General features: G+C 39.0%; 1 protein-coding gene across 3 annotated transcripts in view; it reads right to left on the reverse strand.

Annotated features, from left to right (window-relative positions):
* Positions 1–250: 250 nt before the first annotated feature.
* The window catches only part of pik3r2 (phosphoinositide-3-kinase, regulatory subunit 2 (beta)), a 67029-nt gene continuing 46975 nt past the window's right edge, over positions 251–20304 (reverse strand). For all 3 annotated transcript variants that reach the window (XM_088348764.1, XM_088348763.1, XM_088348765.1), the window contains exons 8-16: positions 19513–19615; positions 18805–18903; positions 17672–17852; positions 17443–17562; positions 16021–16163; positions 15755–15931; positions 15599–15670; positions 12665–12835; positions 251–11223 (exon numbers count right to left, since the gene is read on the reverse strand). In XM_088348764.1, the coding sequence (XP_088204890.1) occupies positions 11016–11223; positions 12665–12835; positions 15599–15670; positions 15755–15931; positions 16021–16163; positions 17443–17562; positions 17672–17852; positions 18805–18903; positions 19513–19615 (1274 nt within the window). In that variant the 3' untranslated portion in view covers positions 251–11015. The remainder of the gene's footprint in view (positions 11224–12664; positions 12836–15598; positions 15671–15754; positions 15932–16020; positions 16164–17442; positions 17563–17671; positions 17853–18804; positions 18904–19512; positions 19616–20304) is intronic.

Here is a 20304-nt window from a genome sequence, read left to right on the forward strand (position 1 = left end):
CTAACGTGCATAACTCCCCATTTCCCGTAAAATAAAGGCTTTTGTGAAAACGTCACACGATTGGGTCCTGTATCTGTTCTGGTTCTGACACCCGTTACTGCTGAGCTAGGAGTTCTTGTGCTCCTCAGAGGGCTACCAAGTGCACCACATTGGTGACCCCAGATGTATAGAATGATAATGATATAAACTATTGCATAATGAAATTTTGCAATATAGAAGAAAACATAAAAACAAACAGCACCAGACCACATTTCATATACTGTATATTTTTATTTTTACTGTCTTTTAAAATCATTGCATCAGGCCAGAGATAACCGTACACATGAGAGTACCTGTGTGAATGAAGAAAACTCTGCAGGCTGTACATGACAATGGAAAAAAAGTCATGTGCAAATTTATGACAGACCAACACACTCGGGGTGAACACAATGAGATATATTTTCTTCTCCTTTTCTTTCTATGTGTGTGTGCATAGGGAATTGGACACAATACAACCAAGCACTCTGAACAACAGTGCTCCCTCTCAGTTTACTTGGACTTTGGCGTGGATTTGTATGATTGCTTCATTCACTTCCTGTGGACAGCACAGATGTCCAAATCGATATTATGACTCTGTTTTTCTTATAATGTTTTGCTTAGTCTACCAGAAGACGACAGCAAATGTTTAAAAACCTCAATATGCATACAAATGAAATCAAGATGTCTCATTTGAAAACTTTTTCCAGATTAAACGTGATTTATAATCTATGAAGGTCAATTGGGGGACAAAAAGAAACAACTGAGTTTTTTGTACTGTACTTATAAGTGTGGATTGTGTAATCATAAAGAAATCAATTTTGATCAAATAAGGTTTATGACATGCTTGCCACCGTTTAAAGGGCTGCCAAATAACTGCAAACAAAGTTCTATTTAATTTTTGTTGTGTTTTTTAATTTCAGTGATTATATAATTGAGTGCCTTGCTGTCTGGATGGAAGGAGACGAAGAGGAAGGCCGCGATTAACTTGGATGGATGGTGTTATGAGTGAACTGCAGGAAAGAGGTCGAAATCTAATGAAAGATAGAGCTCTTGTTGGTGATAGGAATGATTGGAGAGGTGTTGTCAAAGGATAGTGGGATGTTTGGATGCGTTCTAAGGGATGGGCAGAGCACCTGTATGATGCGACAGGGGTAAACCAGTGAAAGCGTTCGGGCCCTGCTGTTGAACAGAAGAGTGTGTTGTGTCACCCTGACCCGTGTGACATGGCCGCTTTCCTGTGTCCCGTTTCATCTGGAGGGACGAAAGCATGACCAACTTGGGTGCCGAGGTGCCTAACTTGTTTGGGTGTTTGGGCATTTGGGTTGGCCATGGTCCAAAATGTTTGTGTGTATTTTTGGCTATTTTTTCCCTTTTTTCTTTTCTTTATTTTTGTGTGTTTGTCTTGCTGTCGGTCACCCCTCTTGAGGGATATGACCAAGGTAGATAGATAGCTAGATAGACATAATTGAGTAAAAAATTTAACAAGTGTATTACGATGAAAAACATATTTTGATTCATTAATTTTCGATCTCCCCAAAGGCACCAAGGCCAGTTTTGACAATACCTTGTTTTTTTTATTTAGACTTCCCTTCTTTTTATTTATTTTTTCCCCCAAAAGAAACTTAGTGCTTCTGATTCATGATCATTTGTCATAGCCACATTCCTTCCCCCATTTTTTCCTATTGAGTTAGCACTGAAAGAATTAATGGGTCATAATGGGTCAAAGTTTGTCAATAATCTTGATTTCATTTTTAATGACTAAAAATTGAGCATTCAAAAAGTATGTTTTTTTACGTCCACTGTACAAAAGTAGGGTGGAAAAAAAGCAATCGTACACACAAATACAAATGAGTCATCATGCCTTTTTCCTCAAATAGTGCAAAAAAAAAAAAGAAACACAACTCTACAGATTTCTGTTTTTGTCATTTCAAACAACATCATTGCCTGATATTTTACTCCTTTTTTCAGCTATATACAATAAAATAGTTACCCTACGAGATATCCTAGGGTCAGGATGAAAAACACATAGAAACTTACAAGGCTCAGTGTTTCTAAAGCAGGTGAGGTTTAAACCAAATGTGGAAAACGGAGGGGAGCACTGTTCTAACAAGTCGAGCAAAAACCAGCAACAATTTCAAGTTTCGAACGTCGGGAAGTAAAGAAATCAAAATCCATCTTGGCCACGTTGAGAGGGAGATTGATTCTTAAATGGGTATTTTTCGATTTGGTTAATTACACATTGTAAACATTTGTGTTTGTTTCTGTAATGAAAAAAAAAGACAATTCAAGCTAGCTTATTCTTTTCTGTATAGGCTCTGTAAAGGTTAACATCCGACAAAAGAAAATCAAAACACAGACAAAGAATTCTGACTTTTTTTTGAGCTCTTCAAAAAAAAAGCAAAATAAAAAAAATATACTCAGGCACTACAAAAGAAGACTTTGAACGCCGTCATTGCTTGGGAAGATCTGCAGGAAGGAGTGAAGAAAGGATCTGTCGGGCTTTTATTAAATTTTGAATTTTAATAACCACATCCCTAGGATCCACAATATTGATTTTTGGTTTTTGTTCTGATAACGTCATGCATTCTCAATTTTATATATATATATATATATATATATATATATATATATATATATATATATATATATATGCAAGAAAATATAATAATTATAAAATATACTGGAAATGGGCAGAATTTCAATGCAGTATTTCTTAGTCAAATTGAAAAGAAATACTTATATTTAGAAAAATGACCAACCATCTGCAGTGCCAGATAATTATGCCTCTTTCAGTATTATTTGTATTTTTTTAACAAGAAAAACCAGTCAGACAGTAAACTGAAATGAAAAAATAATTTTCAAAAATTGTATCATTTGGTGTATCATTTTTGCAACAGATGGACCAGACAATGTTTCCTATTTTAAAAAAGCTTTGTGAAGAATAAAAACTAGGTAAAAATAAACTAAAATTAAAAAAATGTTCAAAATCAGCAGTTTTATAGCATAATTTTAAAGTAGATTGAACTAAGAAAAATCATACTTGAAATGAGCAAACTTTCAATCCGGTTTTACGTCTTATTTATTACTCATATATATTTTTTAAAATGCCTATTTTAGGTATTTTTATAAATAATATTACCTAATTAAAAAAAAAATGAAATGATCTGCATTTATATAGCGCTTTTCAAGTCAGGACTTCCCAAAGCGCTTTACAGTGTGCTTCACATTTCCCAATAGCGGCCATGCAGCCATGTAAGGCGCTAACCTGCTTATTGGGGGTATTAGGGGTTCAGTGTCTTACCCATGGACACTTCGACATGTAACACGTAAAGTCGTAAAAGTTTGAGAGCATAATCTAAAAGTATAGTGAACTGAGGAAATTTATACTTGAAATGCAAAAGTTTTCATCCAAAGCAGTAGATATACTTTTTTGAAGCATTTAAAAATATATCGTATCGTCGCATCATTTTTATGTCTGCATTTACAATAACAATGAATTGGGGCGGCATTGGCTCAGGAGGTAAAGCGCTCATCTTGGGATCAAGAGGCTGCAGGTTCGATTCCCGGCTCCTCCGTGTTATATGTCCTTGGGGAAGACACTGAATCCCTAATGCCCCCGATAGCACGTAGTTGCCTTGGAAGGCTGACGCTGCTATCAGTTAGTTGGTGTGTGTAAAAGGGAAAAGTGTGAAGCACATTGTAAAGCGCTTTGGGAGGTCTTCATTGACTTGGAAAGTGCCATATAAATGCAGAACATTTACAATTGAATTATTTATTGTCATTGATATCAACGTTGTGAAACATTGTATGCAAGGAGATAAGGAATGGCACTGCAGGCAGGGTACTTGGCTGATTTTTTGACAAACTTGCATTTTCCAGGAGAAAGGTTTAAGCCATACTCCCACAAGTTATCGATTTATTTCAAGCTAAAGTAGAAATTAACCAAAAAGAGTTTTGGTTTGGATTTTGAAAGCCTGGCCTATTATCTGCGTTAACAGAACAAAATGAATAAGTCATGTTTTATAGCACTATCATCCGTCCGATAAATATCACACTTATCGGTAACTATTGGGCAGGGTTGGGTAGGGTTACTTTAACTTGATTACTTTCAATTACTTTTGGATTACTCCAATGCCAAATATGCTAATAAAAGACAAAAGAAACTAAATATGAATAAAATGACTCAATTTTGTGCAGGCTTGGGGAGTAACGGAATACATGGAACGGCAAAAATGATGTTGGCAAGCTGTTCGGATTTATTTTCATTTTGTTTCTGTCGCATTTTATGTTAGTTTTGCGGGAGATCAAAGAGATCAAAACCAGGAGAGAAAGCTTACCATGTGTTGTGAGTCATCATTTTATTCATATTTAGTTTCTTTTGTCTTTTATTAGCATATTTGGTATTGGAGTAATCCAAAAGTAATTGAAAGTAATCAAGATAAAGTAACCCTACCCAACCCTGCTAATGGGCATCCCTACGGTAAACACTCCTCCATAATTGAGAAATCTTCCAAATGACAATGACAGAGTCTTAAAACAATCAAAAAACAAATATCTTTCAAATATTTCAAAAATAAGCAAAAACAGCCAAGATTGCTTTACACGTAGGCATCTACAGTAGCCCCGGCTTGCTTACAACGTACTCGTACAGCCTCGGCTCTGCAATATCAACACATGTACATGAGCTCGCTTGGTCATCTTCGTAAATCCGACGATCGAGTTTGAATATATTGTCGTCGAACCCGAATGACCGGGGAGAAAAAGGACGCGGAAGCTTACTGCAGCTGATTAGTAAGATTGCCTGCAATTTCGGAAAACCGCCCAGATTTCCAAACTCCCACTTGTTTCAAGCACAATCCACACGATAATTACATCATCCAAAAATATAGATATCTAAGTATATACTCCAAAATAGTCTTTTTCTGTATGACGTCGCTCCGATTTCAAACTTTTACAGACGCCAAATTGCATGTTCCTCGTCGTCAGTGAAAAAAAATGTGCTTGGGGGCGTTTCTCTAGATACAGTGTACCAAAGCCGATGAGAAAATATTCCGTTCTGCCGGATAGGAAAAAAAAACGCGCTCCGAGATACACGGGACACCAATGCATATTCAAGCGGCAAGAGAAGCCAAGCTGGTCTTTTTTTTTTATTCTTTTCCAAACGTCTCTTACAAAAATATGGCAGCAGTAGCGTTTGCCTGGCTGGTTGACCCGCGTGGATACAAAAAAAGGAAAGGAAGCGGATCCAAAGTCACCTGAACATCCCTGAAACGAGTTGCGATACGGATTTCGATGAGCATGGTACAAACGGTGACGTATATAGCCGTCGATGGCGGCGAGAGGGTTTCTACACCGATTCTCGATTCAGACCGGTAAAAAACGACAATAAAACGTTAGCGTGCTCAACTGGTGGCAACCCGGACCAAAGTGCACGAAAAAGCTAGCTGGTGAGTTGTTGATATTATTTTTGACTCTGCAGTCGGCATGAACTAGGTAGATATGATCTCAAACGAATCAACTGAAGACATCTTTCACCACATAAAACAATTTGTTTTTGGAGGGTAGACTAGGAGTTCTAGGTTGGCTATAGGGTGAAATTTCATAGAAGGAAAATATGCAAAAACCAGTACAGGTGAACCTAAAGATCTGGTTTAAAACTTGGCATGGCCTCTTTGGAATGCACTGTTGCCAGCCGAGAGTTAATTTAAATGTTATTTATTGTATTTTGAGGATTTATGATGAGTAAAAGCTGCGATTTTTTTAAGTAAAGTCAAAATACGAGTGCAGTTTTATATATTTTTATTTCACAGCACTTCGATTTCTATTTTGTGTCACGGTTGCCATGGGGCCCAATTGGCCCCGCCCTTGTGTCGCCAGGTGCAGCTCGTTGATAGATTGGCTTTTCGTCTATTTAAGCCCAGTGCTCTCACTCTTCCTTTGTCAGTCCGTCAACGAACCTCTGCCCCGCAAAACGTGGGTTTTTGACTCTGTCCTGTTTCCTGTTGGTATTTCCTGTCCGGTATGGTTCCCGTTTATTTTGTCCTGTTTAATATCGGTTTCCAGTTTCGTTCCCATCTAGTTTGTCCTGTTTAATTTCGATATCCTGTTTTGATATCAATCCTGTCCGTCCCGTTGTTTAACATCAGTTTCCAGTTTCGTTTCCGTCTAGTTTGTCCTGTTTAATTTTGATACCCTGTTTTGATATAAATCCTGTCTGTCCCGTCCTGTCAGGTATCGACCCCATCTGTCTGATATCTGCTCGGGCAATTGGTATCGATCTCATCGGCCTCTGGCTTCCTGTCATTCCACACCAGACTGCTGCCTAACATGCATGACTCCTCATTTACCGTAAAATATAACGCTTGTGTGAGAAACGTCACGCATTTGGGTCCTGATCCTGTTCTGGTTCTTGACATTTTGATGTATAATGTAAGGAAAAATTACATTTTACATTAACTCAAGCAGTATATTCTTAATTTTGTGTAAATTATAACTATAACCTTATCCTCCTTGTTTTATAGCCTTATCTTATCTGTTCCTTTATCTCTTGGTTTTTTTACCTCACTGTGAATGTGTGAAACTGGAGTGTCATGCCCAATTTCGTTGTCACAATATGTTAACCCATTTTGTAACAATGACAATAAAGGTATATTCTATTCTATTCTTAATCTGCAAAACAACATAGACAATATGATAATATTAATGAGCGATGCAAGATGATTGCAATTTTTATACGACTAACTGAACATCTATAAACTTTCACATATAACTTTTTTTTAAACCGCATCCTTTATTTAGAAACAAAATCCTGCTTCCTTTAAAGACTATACAATTACTAGATATTGTTATGAGCACCATCTTAAGGTTTTTTAATTTCCTCATTCCTGAGTTTTTCCCTTGCCCCATGTAGGTTTTAGATCAGGGGATGGTGTAATAATACTCCTTGATATCAAGGGCTATACAAATAAACATGACTTGACGATTATAAGAATTCAGAGGTTTTTGTTCATCTACTTGATTCTTTGATTGTGGATTAATTTAGAAAATGTATTTTTATTTTACTTTGCCGACTTCCTAAATGTTTATTGTTTTATTACATTCGGCAAAATCTCTTTACCATTTTTTTTTTACCAAACCTGTTGGATAATTCCTGAAATTTCACCCACTAGTCAGTACACCCAAATAGCTTTTTACTACGTGGAACAGACAAAATAAGTGCCCTCAAAAACAAACACAAAAAACGATGGTCCAAGAAACAATTTGATGGATGCTGGTTACGCCTAATAAATCAAGAAACTAACTCAAATTGTTTCTTGTAAATGTTCCTAGCATGCCAACATCCTAACCCATAAAAAAAGAGCTTGTGTGCAAATAGAACGTGTAACTATCCGATTATACAGCGAAACAACAAACAGGCAACACTAAAACCAAACAAACATCGAAAAACATGCAGACAATCACAAAAAAGTCTTGCTTAAAAGGTAAACGCGGAGCCTGCGCAGCACGTGGCTCCGTCAACGACAGAGGAGAGGATGCGCTCGCCGCGTTCGACCAAAGGCACTTCTTAACTTTCACTCCATTTTTCTTTTATTACAAGCCCTCTGAGCAGAAGTGCCAACCTCACCTCTAAGTTCTACTCTGCCAAAGAAGTGTGTGCAAAGTACAGTATAATTGAAGAGACCTGGATAGAATAGCAGAAATGTATACTGGGTGAGCTGCTTTCTTGACATAAAATTGGGACAGTCCACGTCAAGACTAAAAATATCAAGAGAAAAAAACGAGATTGGGTGAGGATGGTTTGTATTGGGTCATTATTAAAAGGTTATAATCCAAATACAATTTTGTTAGTTAGATATATAAAACTAATCACTTTCTTTTTTCGTTTTTCTTTGAAATCCAAAAATACGACTAGAAACGTATATCATCTTCACTAACCTTCTATAAAAATACAATTTCTTTCTTTTCGGACAGTCTTAATTTCTTACCCTGACATTGTGCTTTGAAAAAGAAACCTAAATTGAAAGCAACATGAGATGAAAGCAAGCCAATGGAAAAGCGATTTTTCTCCAAATACTATTGAGTTGAGTACAACATTGGTTCATTATTCAATGAAAGCAAAATAATAAGCGCTTCAGTTTTTATAATGTGGGATGAGCAAAGAATCCTGGCCAAGTACAAATTGGTAGTCTAATACTTTTTAAGAGAACTGTGACTAAAAAAATTGTCATAATACATTCTATAAAACTAACTTTAAAACAGAATTTCAATTAATATCAAATTTTCCTATCATTTTCATGTATTTTGCCTCCCTCGTGCAAAAATGACGTCTCCGAGTCTCAGCCAATCACGACTAATATGCTTTCTGAAGCTAATTTGCGATTGGTCGTTACCCGATCAACTGTGACGTCATTTGTAGTAGACGGCAAAAGACAAATAGGCTGCCCTCTGGAATTTTGCTGCTCGACATAAATATGAATCAGAATGTTGTGTTCATAATCGTGGGAAATTGTAGGACTGTTTCTTCAAATTCTTGTTTATCGAATTTTGTCCATGTGATACATTGTAATTGAATATTAAAGTGTCAATGTGAAACTGTAGAAAACATTACAGTGGCTCACAACGACGTTTAATGTACTTGTTAGAAATGAACTATTTTTGCATGAAAATAATTTCCGACCACAAAAAAAGGTAAGTTCTCGTTCTTGCTACATGAAAATAACATCCTTCATTTGGCTCACATTAGCTGGATGCAGGAAACGGATCAAGCGTCATTCTGAAATCGGAAAAAACAAAAACAAAAAAGCACGTATGGCTGCAATAAACCGTAATACTGCTTCCTATTTTTTTTCTGTACATTTAAAGGTTCCGCAGCCCTGTGAGTCAAGCTCATGATAAAAGCAACAGTCAAGCGCAAATAGGAGAAGTACCGTGAGTAAATATTATTTTGGAAAAAAATCTGAAAAACATTCTCACTAGGAACAAAGCAAATAAAGAACAGTACCGAAGATGCAAGGATCGCATAGAAGCAGACACGAACGATAAGTAATAACAGTTAAGTCAATGGCTACAGGTGCTACGGTCTTGAAAAAATTGATAAAACCCCAAAAATAAAACTGCTATTATCAGTCCTGGAACCTGAGGAACTGCATTCATCAATTTACCCATCTACAATATCGTGACAGAAATATTTTACGAGCTGTACCGAGTATTTTACTCATTTATTTTTTAACCTCCATCTGCTTTTAAACCTCGTGTATTCGGAAGCCTGCTGATATACAAGCGAAAGCAGTTGGAAATAAAGAAAAAAAGTAAGAAAGTGAATACTGTAATCCCTCGTTAATCACGATTAAAAGGGGCCCAGAACACCCCACAGTATGCGAAAATCCGCAAAGTAGCACCCCTTTCATTTTAACATGCGCTCTGCGGAGACTGCTCCCAACAATAGTCGACCGGGGATAATAGATCGCGGCCCCACTGATGCTGTTCTTTTTAGGTGTAAAGATCGGGAAAAAGAGCCCCCACCCATGACACAAATTTGCTCTTTCAACCCCCACTCTAAGCAACAGTCAACTGGGAATAATGGATCGCGACTGTAACAGTGCAGGCCAAGATGGCATGCCTCAGCGGCCCGAATCATTTTTTTTCGCTCTGCTGGCCCCTGCTCGCTGCAATAGTTACCGTGGAATGGATCACAGCCACAACATTGCATTTCATATTTGGTGGGCCAGAAAGGCATGCACCCCGACAAAAGAGCCTCCCGCTAGTTCTCATTCGCAGAAATGTGGGATTTGGGCCGCTTAAGTGCAGTTCTTTTTAGGCGAAAATAAGGTACCTACAAAAAGGAGCTGCAAGGTCTGACAAAATTGCACTCTGCTATTCCTCGTTCACAGCAATACGGGAACACGGAAAATGGATCGCGGCTTTACGAGTGCAGTTCACTTTCTGGTCTACAGGCTTGAAAAATATGTGCTCTGCCAGCCTCCACAATGGGTAATGGATCTGGGAACATTTTTCAATCCGCGGAGCACTGACATGAAATTAAGGATGATTTCATTCATGTCACCAAAATCAACAAAGTTCCGTGCTTGTTTGCTAAAAAAAGTGTCTTCCTTTGGTGCCTCGCATGTGTTTACAAGTTGTGCTCTTATGTGGTCAGCCAGAAGCAAAGACTTACACTATAAATGGATGGATACAAGCCTGGCATCCACTTTCCTACTTCGACGAAATTCACTTTAGACATGTGGTTATGGAGCGGATTAACCGTGAAAATCGAGGGAATACTGTATTTTAAAGCTGCAGCTTTGTCTACTTTAACAGTCTTTCTCTGCCTCTCTCTACTCGTGACACAGGCTTGTGGTCATTCAAAGCTATTACTACGATACATAGGGCGTTTTTTTTTCGACAAGCCCCCCAAAAATGATCACCTCTATCGTAACCTCCAGTGACAATGCGAAAAATTCTCAGCCGGCCTCGAGGCGTGAAGCGAGCAGCCTGCTTTAGTCAAGCGAGTTCTTTTCACGGGGATGACAACTCGGGCTTTTGTCAACCGAGAGATTGCAGGCGGTGCGGGGATAACAGTTCGGGCCTTTGTCTAGAAACAGCGATCATGTGTTTAAGGCGAAAAAAAATTAAGAAAAAAAGTGACTCGCATTATTGTATCGTACTGTATCTTCTTTTTCAGAAACCGCCTCGAAAAATATATATAGCGTTTGTGTGTGCTTTTACTTGAACACAAGTTTTTGTTTTTTGTGTGTGTATACATTTTCACCCCAGGTCGCTTGTAACCCAATAACCAGCACCGTTTGTTGTGAAGCCATGCTGCTAGCGCCAGGATCAAATGGTTAACACACCCCGGAATCGAGCCGGAGAGTCATGTTCGCTAAGCTGATTTTACTCGGCACTTAAACACAAGAACCGCTTTTTTTTTTTCAAAGCCCCTACCCCAATTTATGAGTGTGACACCCCCCTCCCTACTTGTGGTCTTGCTGGTGTTGAGTTCATCTGGGGTGCTGGTTGTGATTCTGAGAGCGGGACAGGACCGGGTACGCTAGATTTACATTCAGCTGGTCGTTGTGTTGGATCAAGGAGACGTTTTTGTAGTGAAGCACCAAATCTTTCAGGGACGGGTAGAGGTTGTACGGCTCGGCGAATCCGTAACCTGTGGCCGTCTGGTTGATGACGCAGTGTTTCGTGTCTCCGTCCACGCTGCAAAGAAGGGGGGTGGGGGGTGGCAATTATGCAATGTTACCTATAAGAATTCAGCGTTTAGTTGAAAAGTAAGAAAATCTGGGGGTCAAAAAATTAGGTTATTTGCAATTTGAATTGAATAGAAAGATTGAATTGTCTTTACTGTCATTGATATCAACATTGTGATATGCAACAAGATTAGACATGACACTCCAGGGCAGGGGTCGGCAACCTTTTCGGTGTGGAGTGCCACTTTCAAATTTCCTTGTTAATCAGTGTGCCACACCAAGATTAATGACTCGCACATTTTTTTTATATCCAAAAGAGCTGTAATTTTACACCAGTCCAATATACAACATGGATATACATTTTAATCGGGTAACTGACCAATTTATCTTACACTATTCTTGTTCATCAATCAACTAAAAAAATGAATGTGAGCAACATGTGGAAAGGCCTGTAGACATGACTTGATTTTTTTTACCACAAAAATCAACCAGAATCTACCATCATTCACCAACAATGAACTACAATCAAAAAACAAGTGATATGGACAGCTACCATACTATTCATCAATGAAATCTTATTCCAGACAATATCAAAACTTGAATTCCACACACGCTTCTTTAAAATATTCGCCATCAGTAAATGGTTTTCTGTGCTTTGCTATGCAGTGAGCAATGTGATAGCTTGCTTCAGTGGTGGTGGTTTTTGCAGTGACAAAGGTGTTTAGGGTCTGTTTGTTTGTCGTACCTGGACACTGCGCGTTTTAATGTCCCCGCCATTGTAGACTCATTCCTAAATTGATGTTCATCGTTCGTCTCGTAATGACGTTTAACACTTGCTGTGCGAGGTACAACGCTCTCGAGGCATAATGCACAAAACAGCACGGTCATTTTTTGCACAAAGCCTCATTCGTCTGTCCATGCTGGCTGGAAAGAACAAGATGCTTTCGCTTGAGGAGCCGTCATGATTCGTTTATTTATCGTGCGCGTGTTTCGTTGGCCGGGTCAAAACGCGGATCTCTCCTCTCCTCGGAGCTGCGCAGACACACACTCCCACACGGAGCAGAGAAGGAGGGGCGCTAACGTAAAGCCTCCAAATAACACGGCACGGAAGTGAAAGTGTCTAAATTTCAGGTAAAAATGCACATTTAATCATTATTATTTTGCCGTGCGCTCGCGTCCCACTGGTTAACCCCTCGCGTGCCACTGATGGCATGCGTGTCATAGGTTGCCAACCCCTGCTCCAGGGTAAAACATGTAATAAAGACTTTGAAGAGAAAAAATATAAATATTAAAAAAAACAAAAACAACGTAGTGCTTAGAAAACTGGCCCAAGTTATAGTGATGATATACTGAAAAAGAATAGCGCTTCATAACAAGAGTAGAATGAAAAGAAGTGCAAGGACATTTAACAGCAACAATTAAAAGAAAGCCAACAAACAGAAGCAACTTACACAACAGAGCAGGCGTACGATCCCTTCTGCGATTGGCTCTCACGGATGAGGAACGTCCCGTCGCATTTGCCTCTCAGCAATTCCTCGGCTTGGGTGCGTTTGATGTCGCCCACGTACCAGGTACACTCGTCGTGATGGGGCGAACCCTCGTCGTCTTCCAGCGAGTACGAGCTGGCAACGCGGGAGATGTGTTTACAAAGTTTTGCTGATTTTTATCAACGGATTATAAAACCCTAAATAGACAAGGCGCCGCTAGCAAGACGGCGTCTTCAGATAGTTGTGTTGATCACATCTTTGCGATCACTTGACCATTCAAGATAGCGACATCAGTACTATATTCCCGCAATTTTACAGAGTTCATAAAAGCTGTTTGAGGGCACATCACTTAAAATTAAAAAACTGATGCATGTATGAAGTAATGTAACATATTTTATGGACTATAAGTCCGTTTTTTTCATAGCTTAGCCAAAGGTATGACTTATACTCCGCTGCGACATTTGTGTGAAATTTTTAACACATTATTACATCATTTCATGTTTTATTTTCTCACTAAACCTTATGTGTGAAATACATAACACATTACAATATCATTTCACATTAGCTCAGGAGGTAGAGCGCTCGTCTTGGGATCAAGAGGTCGCAGGTTTGATTCCCGGCTCCTCCGTGTTATATGTTGAAGTGTCCTTGGGCAACACACTAAATCCCTAATGCCCAATAGCAGGTAGTTGCCTTGCATGGCTGACGCTGCTATCGGTTAGTTAGTGCTTAAAAGGGAAAAGTGTGAAGCACATTGTAAAGCGCTTTGGGAGGTCTTGACTTGGAAAGCGCTATATAAATGCAGACCATTTACATCCATTTACATTTCACATTTATTTTCACAGTCTCTTTAGTCAAACTGACAAAAAGTTTTGCTCCCGATGTGCTAGCGGGCACCAGGGAGCCCCCTCAAACACCTGAGTTACCCACAAACCGGTTCTGAATATAACTCATCTTTGTAATTTTATTTTCAAATATGATTAGAAACCAATAACCAGTGTCTTTAAATACTTGATAACCTCTTTAAAAGTTCTTTTGAAAATCAGCTTCTGATTTTTAAACGTAATTCATTTAGACAGACAGACAGATACTTGATTCATCCCCGTAAGGAATTTCACAATTCCAGCAGTATCCTTGTGTTAAAGAAATAAAATAAGAGAAATAGAATACAAAATTATTCAATATAACGTGTGGAATAAAGAGCATTTAAATAGTGTTCCGAAAAATAGACACTGTAATAAAAATAGGGTAACTGAGGGAGAAATGATCTCCTCAATCTGTCTGTGGAACAAGGCTGTGACAGTTTTAGTTTAAACATGGTAGATGTTTTAGTGGTTGCCTGAGTAAATTTTAACTCTACTTCTAATAATCATAGCCCGTTAATAAAATAATTTCCACTAGGTAGAGCGTCTTGGGATCAAGAGGTCGCAGGTTCGATTCCTCCGTGTTATATGTCGAAGTGTCCTTGGGCAAGACACTGAATCCCTAATGCCCCCGAAAGCAGGTAGCAGGCCTTGCATGGCTGACTCCCTATTGGTGTGTGTGTGAGTGGGTAAGTGTGAAGCACATTGTAAAGTGCTTTGGGTGGTCTTTATTGACTTGAAAAGCACTATATAAATGCGGACCATTTACCATTTATTACGTAGTAATAACAGTGTTCTCGTTTGCCCGCGTCCCTGCGTCCTAGACGCATTATTTTTACTGGGGACGCATCGTGTCAAATCAACGTGCATCCCCGGGACGCAACTTTTTTGACACGAAATTGTCATTATCATTTTTTAACAAAGATTTACCGCACTCCAAACTTTTCGCGAGGCAGATCCGCCATTGTTGTTTTGGTCTCGCGGTTCGAGTTTTCGTCTGCACACCGATCTCCAGTTCGAGTTGTGTAGTGAAAGTCCGTTTCTTTTTAGAAAACCGGCTTTTTCGGCTCAACTCATTAAAGAGAGCCGGCTTTCAAACAGCTCACTTGCTTTGATGCATTATATTACGAATGATGATGTTGTATAAAGAAGTTAAGAAAAAAAGGAAGTATAAAAGGAGAAAATGAAAAAAGACAGGTTTGTGGTGATCCCTTTTAATCAGTATATTACCAACAATAATTTAATGCAGAAAATGAATTAATAATTTGAATAAGAAAATGTATTATTCTACTTAATTATATTTGCATGTATTTTTTCCCTCAACAGTGAACGTCCAAGCAACTTCATTTTTGAACTTTTTTTTATAATAAACCTCATTCATGTCGGGCAACTCAGTGTTTCACAACAAAATGTTCATTAACAATATATATGATATAAGAAAACACATGCACAATATAACATGTTAAACTACTTTTGAAAATAAAAGATTTTTTTGTATTTTGTAAGGGAAAATACGACAGTTTGTAAGGGCATGAAGCACACTAAATTTTGGGGACCCATAGATTTTTGAGCATGCGAGTCCCCGGGAACCCATAACTTTTCAGAGTTAAAATGAACACTGTAATAACATGAGTTATCGTAGAATCTTATATCCAACTGGTAGCCTTTGGCGCTAATCAGTAACATAAATGTAGCTCTCATCTTCAACAAAGCACCTGATGTAGAGGAAGACATAATTTCGGCAATGAGAAACTCATTTTTCCACCAGAAGGGCGTCTAAAATGTTTTCAAATGTCATATTTTGTATTCAGGATGCGTGCATCCTGGAAATAACCAAATCAGCGTCCTGTTTTCCCCGGTCCCTGCACACAAACTGAACTTATCGGCTCAGCTCCAAAATTATCAAATACCTTTGATACCATTTTTTCCAACAAGTTCCCCCGCACATTAGGATGCAAAGGCTTCATCAATGCTCATGGATGGCAGCTCAAATCATCACTCGTTTCCGAATCAAGTTCAACAAATACACACTTACTCGTCAGCGTCGTTCTTTATGCCGAGCCATTCGTTAATCCTTTTCTGCCTTGTCCCCTTCTGTGTCAGCCAACTAAAAACAAAACATTCGATACAGAAATATTTCACTTCGTATTCAGGCGATAAAGCAGATCCTTGTTTTCACAGATCGCCTTACATTAGGTACTGAGCTCGAATTTTGCGCAGCTGCATAAGGTCTGGCTTGAGGCTGTTCATCTTCTTATCGATTTCTCTGTTGTCGGAGACTTGCTCTCTCAAGTCCTGCTCCAGCTTTCGCTTGCTGTCGTGAATCTCTTTCACGCGAGACTTCAAACGTTCAGAGTTGCTCTGGATCCTGATTGGAAGAAAATAATGATCTGATCAGGTTCTGGGACAAACAGCGGACGCATTATTCATCCCCAGATATTGAAGATCTGGACTCACTTCTGAATCTCCTTTTCGTTGCCCTCGCGCTGGAAACGCTCCAGGGACTCTTTGCTGTAGCGCTCTTGAGTCTCGCATTGCTCCTCAAATATTTTGATGGTCTCATTGAAGGCCTCAATGGCTGTGCGCTTCATTTGTAGTTCCTGAGGGGATGGGAAATATATATTATGTATATGTAACGGGTGCAATAATAACTTTTGTTTTATTGAAATTCCTGCTGAAATATGTTGTATAGTTTTTGTGTAAGTGTCTTGCAATGATGAGTCCAACAGTGCCACCTGCTGGTATGGGGTAAGGTTTGGTTTGGCTTTTGGCTCGTGACCGGAAGGCGAGGTTTGTTGGCAGTCTAACAACGCACTGGCAACGGTAAGCCACGATCTTTTGGTGCTCCCAAAAAAAGGTAATTTTAAACATTAAAACCACAGCTGACAAATCTCTCAACATGCACAGTAATGTGATTGATTTTCCTTTTGTTTCTGTCGCCTTTCATGTTAGTTTTGCCGGACGTTGCATTTGTGCTAGAATGCTAATTCCCCTTATAGAGATCAAAGACAGCAGAGAAGCTTACCACGTGTTGTGTTTCATTCATTTGCAGGTAAATTGTACCCGTTTTTATACTCATTATTGTTATTATTTCTATTTTCTCATATATATATATAAAAAGGATGATGTTGGTTAAAATTCATACTAAAGAAAAATATGTTGAATTCATTGTAAACGTTAAAAAACCACTATACGATCTCTTGTTAAAAGTATCTTGTTAAAATGGATGTAAAAATGTATTGTGATGGTTGATATTCTAAAATGTATTTTATGTAAACTGAAAAGAAAGCTCTTTGATATGTTTTGGGCAGTCTAACAACGCACTGTCAACGAGATCAAAGCCAGCAGAGAAGCTTACCACGTGTTGTGTTGTGACTCATTCATTTGCAGCAACTGTAATAAAAACCTCATCATCCAGTCCAGCGTGAATGTGGATCTTTGGTGGGACGGGTACACCGCGGTTACATATATAAATGCACTATCCTTATTTTATCACATTTCTAAAAACATATTATTTCCCATAACACACTCCTCTCCTTACAATACAACAAGTATTGTTCTTGTGTTGATTTCAAGAAAAGTGTCCACCCTCAATACACACAAAAAAAAAACTAAACATGAAACAAGGCAAAGAGCCACAGTATGTAGAAAATATGAGGCAAAGAGACGCATTCTTATTGGCCAGTCTAGAGTCGCGTGTTCGCCATCCCTGATCTAAACCATAAAATAGAAACTTGAGCCAAGAATGATATTTTCAAATACATTTTCTAAGGATGACTTGCCTTAAATTAACAAACTGTGCCTTGGTTGACAAAAGGTTGAAAATTACTGCAATAGAAATGTTATTCATCGATTAACATCTAATAATAAAACTTATACCTGTGAGGTGCGTGTGTAATCCTCATACAAGATGTCATACTCGCAACTCTTCTCCTGGTATTGCTCATGATAGACTTTCAGCTGCTCACCCACTTCCTCGATGCTGTTCTCCTTCACCAACTGAACCATTGAAACACAAACATATAAGAATTGAGAAATACATCACAAATACCGATGAGGAAGCATACAAAATCCAGGAACGTGCTGAGAACATTAATTTTGCACCAACTTGTTGGTATTTGGAAACAGGGTAGAGAAGTTTGGTGTCCAGCTTGTCATTGTACTGTGCTAAGGATTCGTGTCGGTAATGGTTTATCAGTTCAACCACGGACAGGAAGGTGAGGGGCTCTGAGAAGCCGTAGCGGCCATCCCGATGGTAGATCTTGATCAGTTTGTTGTTTCCTCCTCTCCTGATGTGGGAATAAAAGATGAAATATGTCAACATATGCATACTTTTTCTTGTTTTGTGTAAATATATACAGTAGTGTAATCCTAGGTTCATGAATGGGTACCAGAACGCCCTGCATTGTGCAAAACTCTGCAAAGTACCACACTCATTTTTAAAGATGGGCTCTGTCGACTCCACTCGTAGCAATCATTAAAGGGGTAATGAGTCTATACTGCACGTCTGCTGTTTATTTTAGGCGGCAAGAACGGGGGGAAAAGGGCCGCCACGCATGACAAATTTTCTCTCTTGACACCCAATCTACGCAATTGAGGATAATGGATCACGGCCAAAATGGTACAGTTCGTTTGAGTCGAGCCGCCATGACACACTTAAGCAGTTTCAACTGGAAAAAAGAGCTCTGCAGGCCCTTGCTCTCAGCAATAGTTGACCGGGGATAATGGATCTATAGATGAATGCATTACATTTGATCGGGCCAGAACTGCACGCCTCCAGACAAAAATGCCTTCTCTTCGTCCCGGTTTGCAGCAAAATGCAATTGGGGATAATGGGTCGAGGCCTCACGAGGGCAGTTCATTTTAGGAGGAAATATGATCCTCCAGGACTGACTAACATGCAGTCTGACGGCCAAGATCGCAGCAATATATGATCAGGGATAATGGAATCACAGAATATTTTTCAACCCGCGATGCACCGAGGCCCGGAAGTCTGGAACGCCAAGTATATTGCGGTTCGACATTCGCGTCCTCGTTGTATTGCAGATTTTACTCTATAACGTTCAACAAATACAGTTTGCAACACATTGCTTTGGGGCATAAAAATATCCGGGATGAGGGAAACTGCCCACGAGGAAATTAACTGTATTATGCTACATACATATACATTCACTACGAAACAGATGAGCTGCAAAAATCGATAAAATACTGTACCCCCAATTACTGATTCCGTTTATTCACCTGAGTGTGAGGGTGTACTCGCCCTCCAGTTTGCTTGAAGCATCTCGGACAAGGAAGGTACCGTCTGGAGTGTCGCGCAATTTCTCATTTACCTCCTCCCTGTAAATGAAAAAAAAACTGATTTGCAACATTTACCACTAAAAAGTGATAACCGTATTTTCACGACCATAAGGCGCACATTAAAGTCTCCGATTTTCTTCAAATTATGCAGTATGATCTGTGTGAGATGAAAAGAGGCTTGCGTAGCTGTGGACATATCCTATGAGGCTGTCTTTCGCACTGCATAGCTTAGTGCTAAATTTCTGACTTTTGGGTGACATCTGATGTTTTGTGAAATTGTTCACATTTTCAACTAAATGCTACTTGTATGCAATCTCCTGTGACTTTTATGTGTCTCCTTTGTGAATGCCAACATATCCTGTTTGTGTAGGAGAGGACACGTGACATCACAGGCAATGCATTGTTGGGGTAAGTACTCATGGATGCCATTGCCGTAGTGTAACTAGCAACTTGATTTATCGTACTACCGGAGGCTAAAAAGAGTCGGCCCCCTAAATATGAATTAAATCGCGGTATGGTCGAGAAAATGTTATCTCAAATTTTACTACAAAATAAGGAAACTGCAAAAATCATGTGTCTTGAAAAAATTAATTTTGTTAAAGCATATGAATAAGAAAGAACCACATGACACATTTCTTGAGTTCCTACCTCAATATTTCTCCCCAGTACCATTCAGCCTCACCGAGAAGGGTGCTTGTGTCTGTCATGGGTGATTGTGTCACTTTTGTCTTTAATGGCTTTGCTGGCAAAACTGGAATAAAACACAAACATACAAACGATGTTGTTTTTCTGCTTTGCTTATTCTTATTACAAGTTACAATAATAATGATGTGCTTAAATATTTGGTCTGTATTACAGCCCCACCGTCGTACTGGCCTCTGTCAAACTGCTTTTGTTGCGCACGGAAGTAAGCGTCTCTTTTAGAAGTGCTCATCTTTTTAGGGTTTGGATTGGCATTTGGACTCTATTGGAAACGGCCCTTTTCTTACTTTCACCATTTTCATCCAAAAATAAAAGTAAACCCTGAGCACTTGCAGGAAATCAGTCTCCTCCCTGCCATTCCCCCTGCTTCCTCTCCTCTAGCCTAATGCGCTTTGTGGCCGGAATACCGATGATAAAACTAAGATAAACACAGATAGGCGCGGAGAAAAACAATATATAAAGGGTCTTTGAACTCACCTCGGCATTGTTATCACATACTTATTAAGAAAATATTTCATTTTAAACTTTTTAGGACACCTCAAACGACGCACCCCACCTTTAAACACCCCCTGATACCTCTAAATAAGTCCCTTTATTGGCACAATACCAATACCTGATACTGTTACTGGAATTCCTCTGAATAACGTGTTTTAATTAGAGATGTGTTGAAACCTCCTTTTCCTATCCTATATCAATATTGAAGCTGTGTGGATAAGTCAATAATGATTATTTACCAAG

Source organism: Urocampus carinirostris, chromosome 1 (genome assembly GCF_059441175.1).
Source record: "Urocampus carinirostris isolate Australia breed hairy pipefish chromosome 1, RoL_Ucar_1.0, whole genome shotgun sequence".
NCBI classification, from domain to species: domain Eukaryota; kingdom Metazoa; phylum Chordata; class Actinopteri; order Syngnathiformes; family Syngnathidae; genus Urocampus; species Urocampus carinirostris.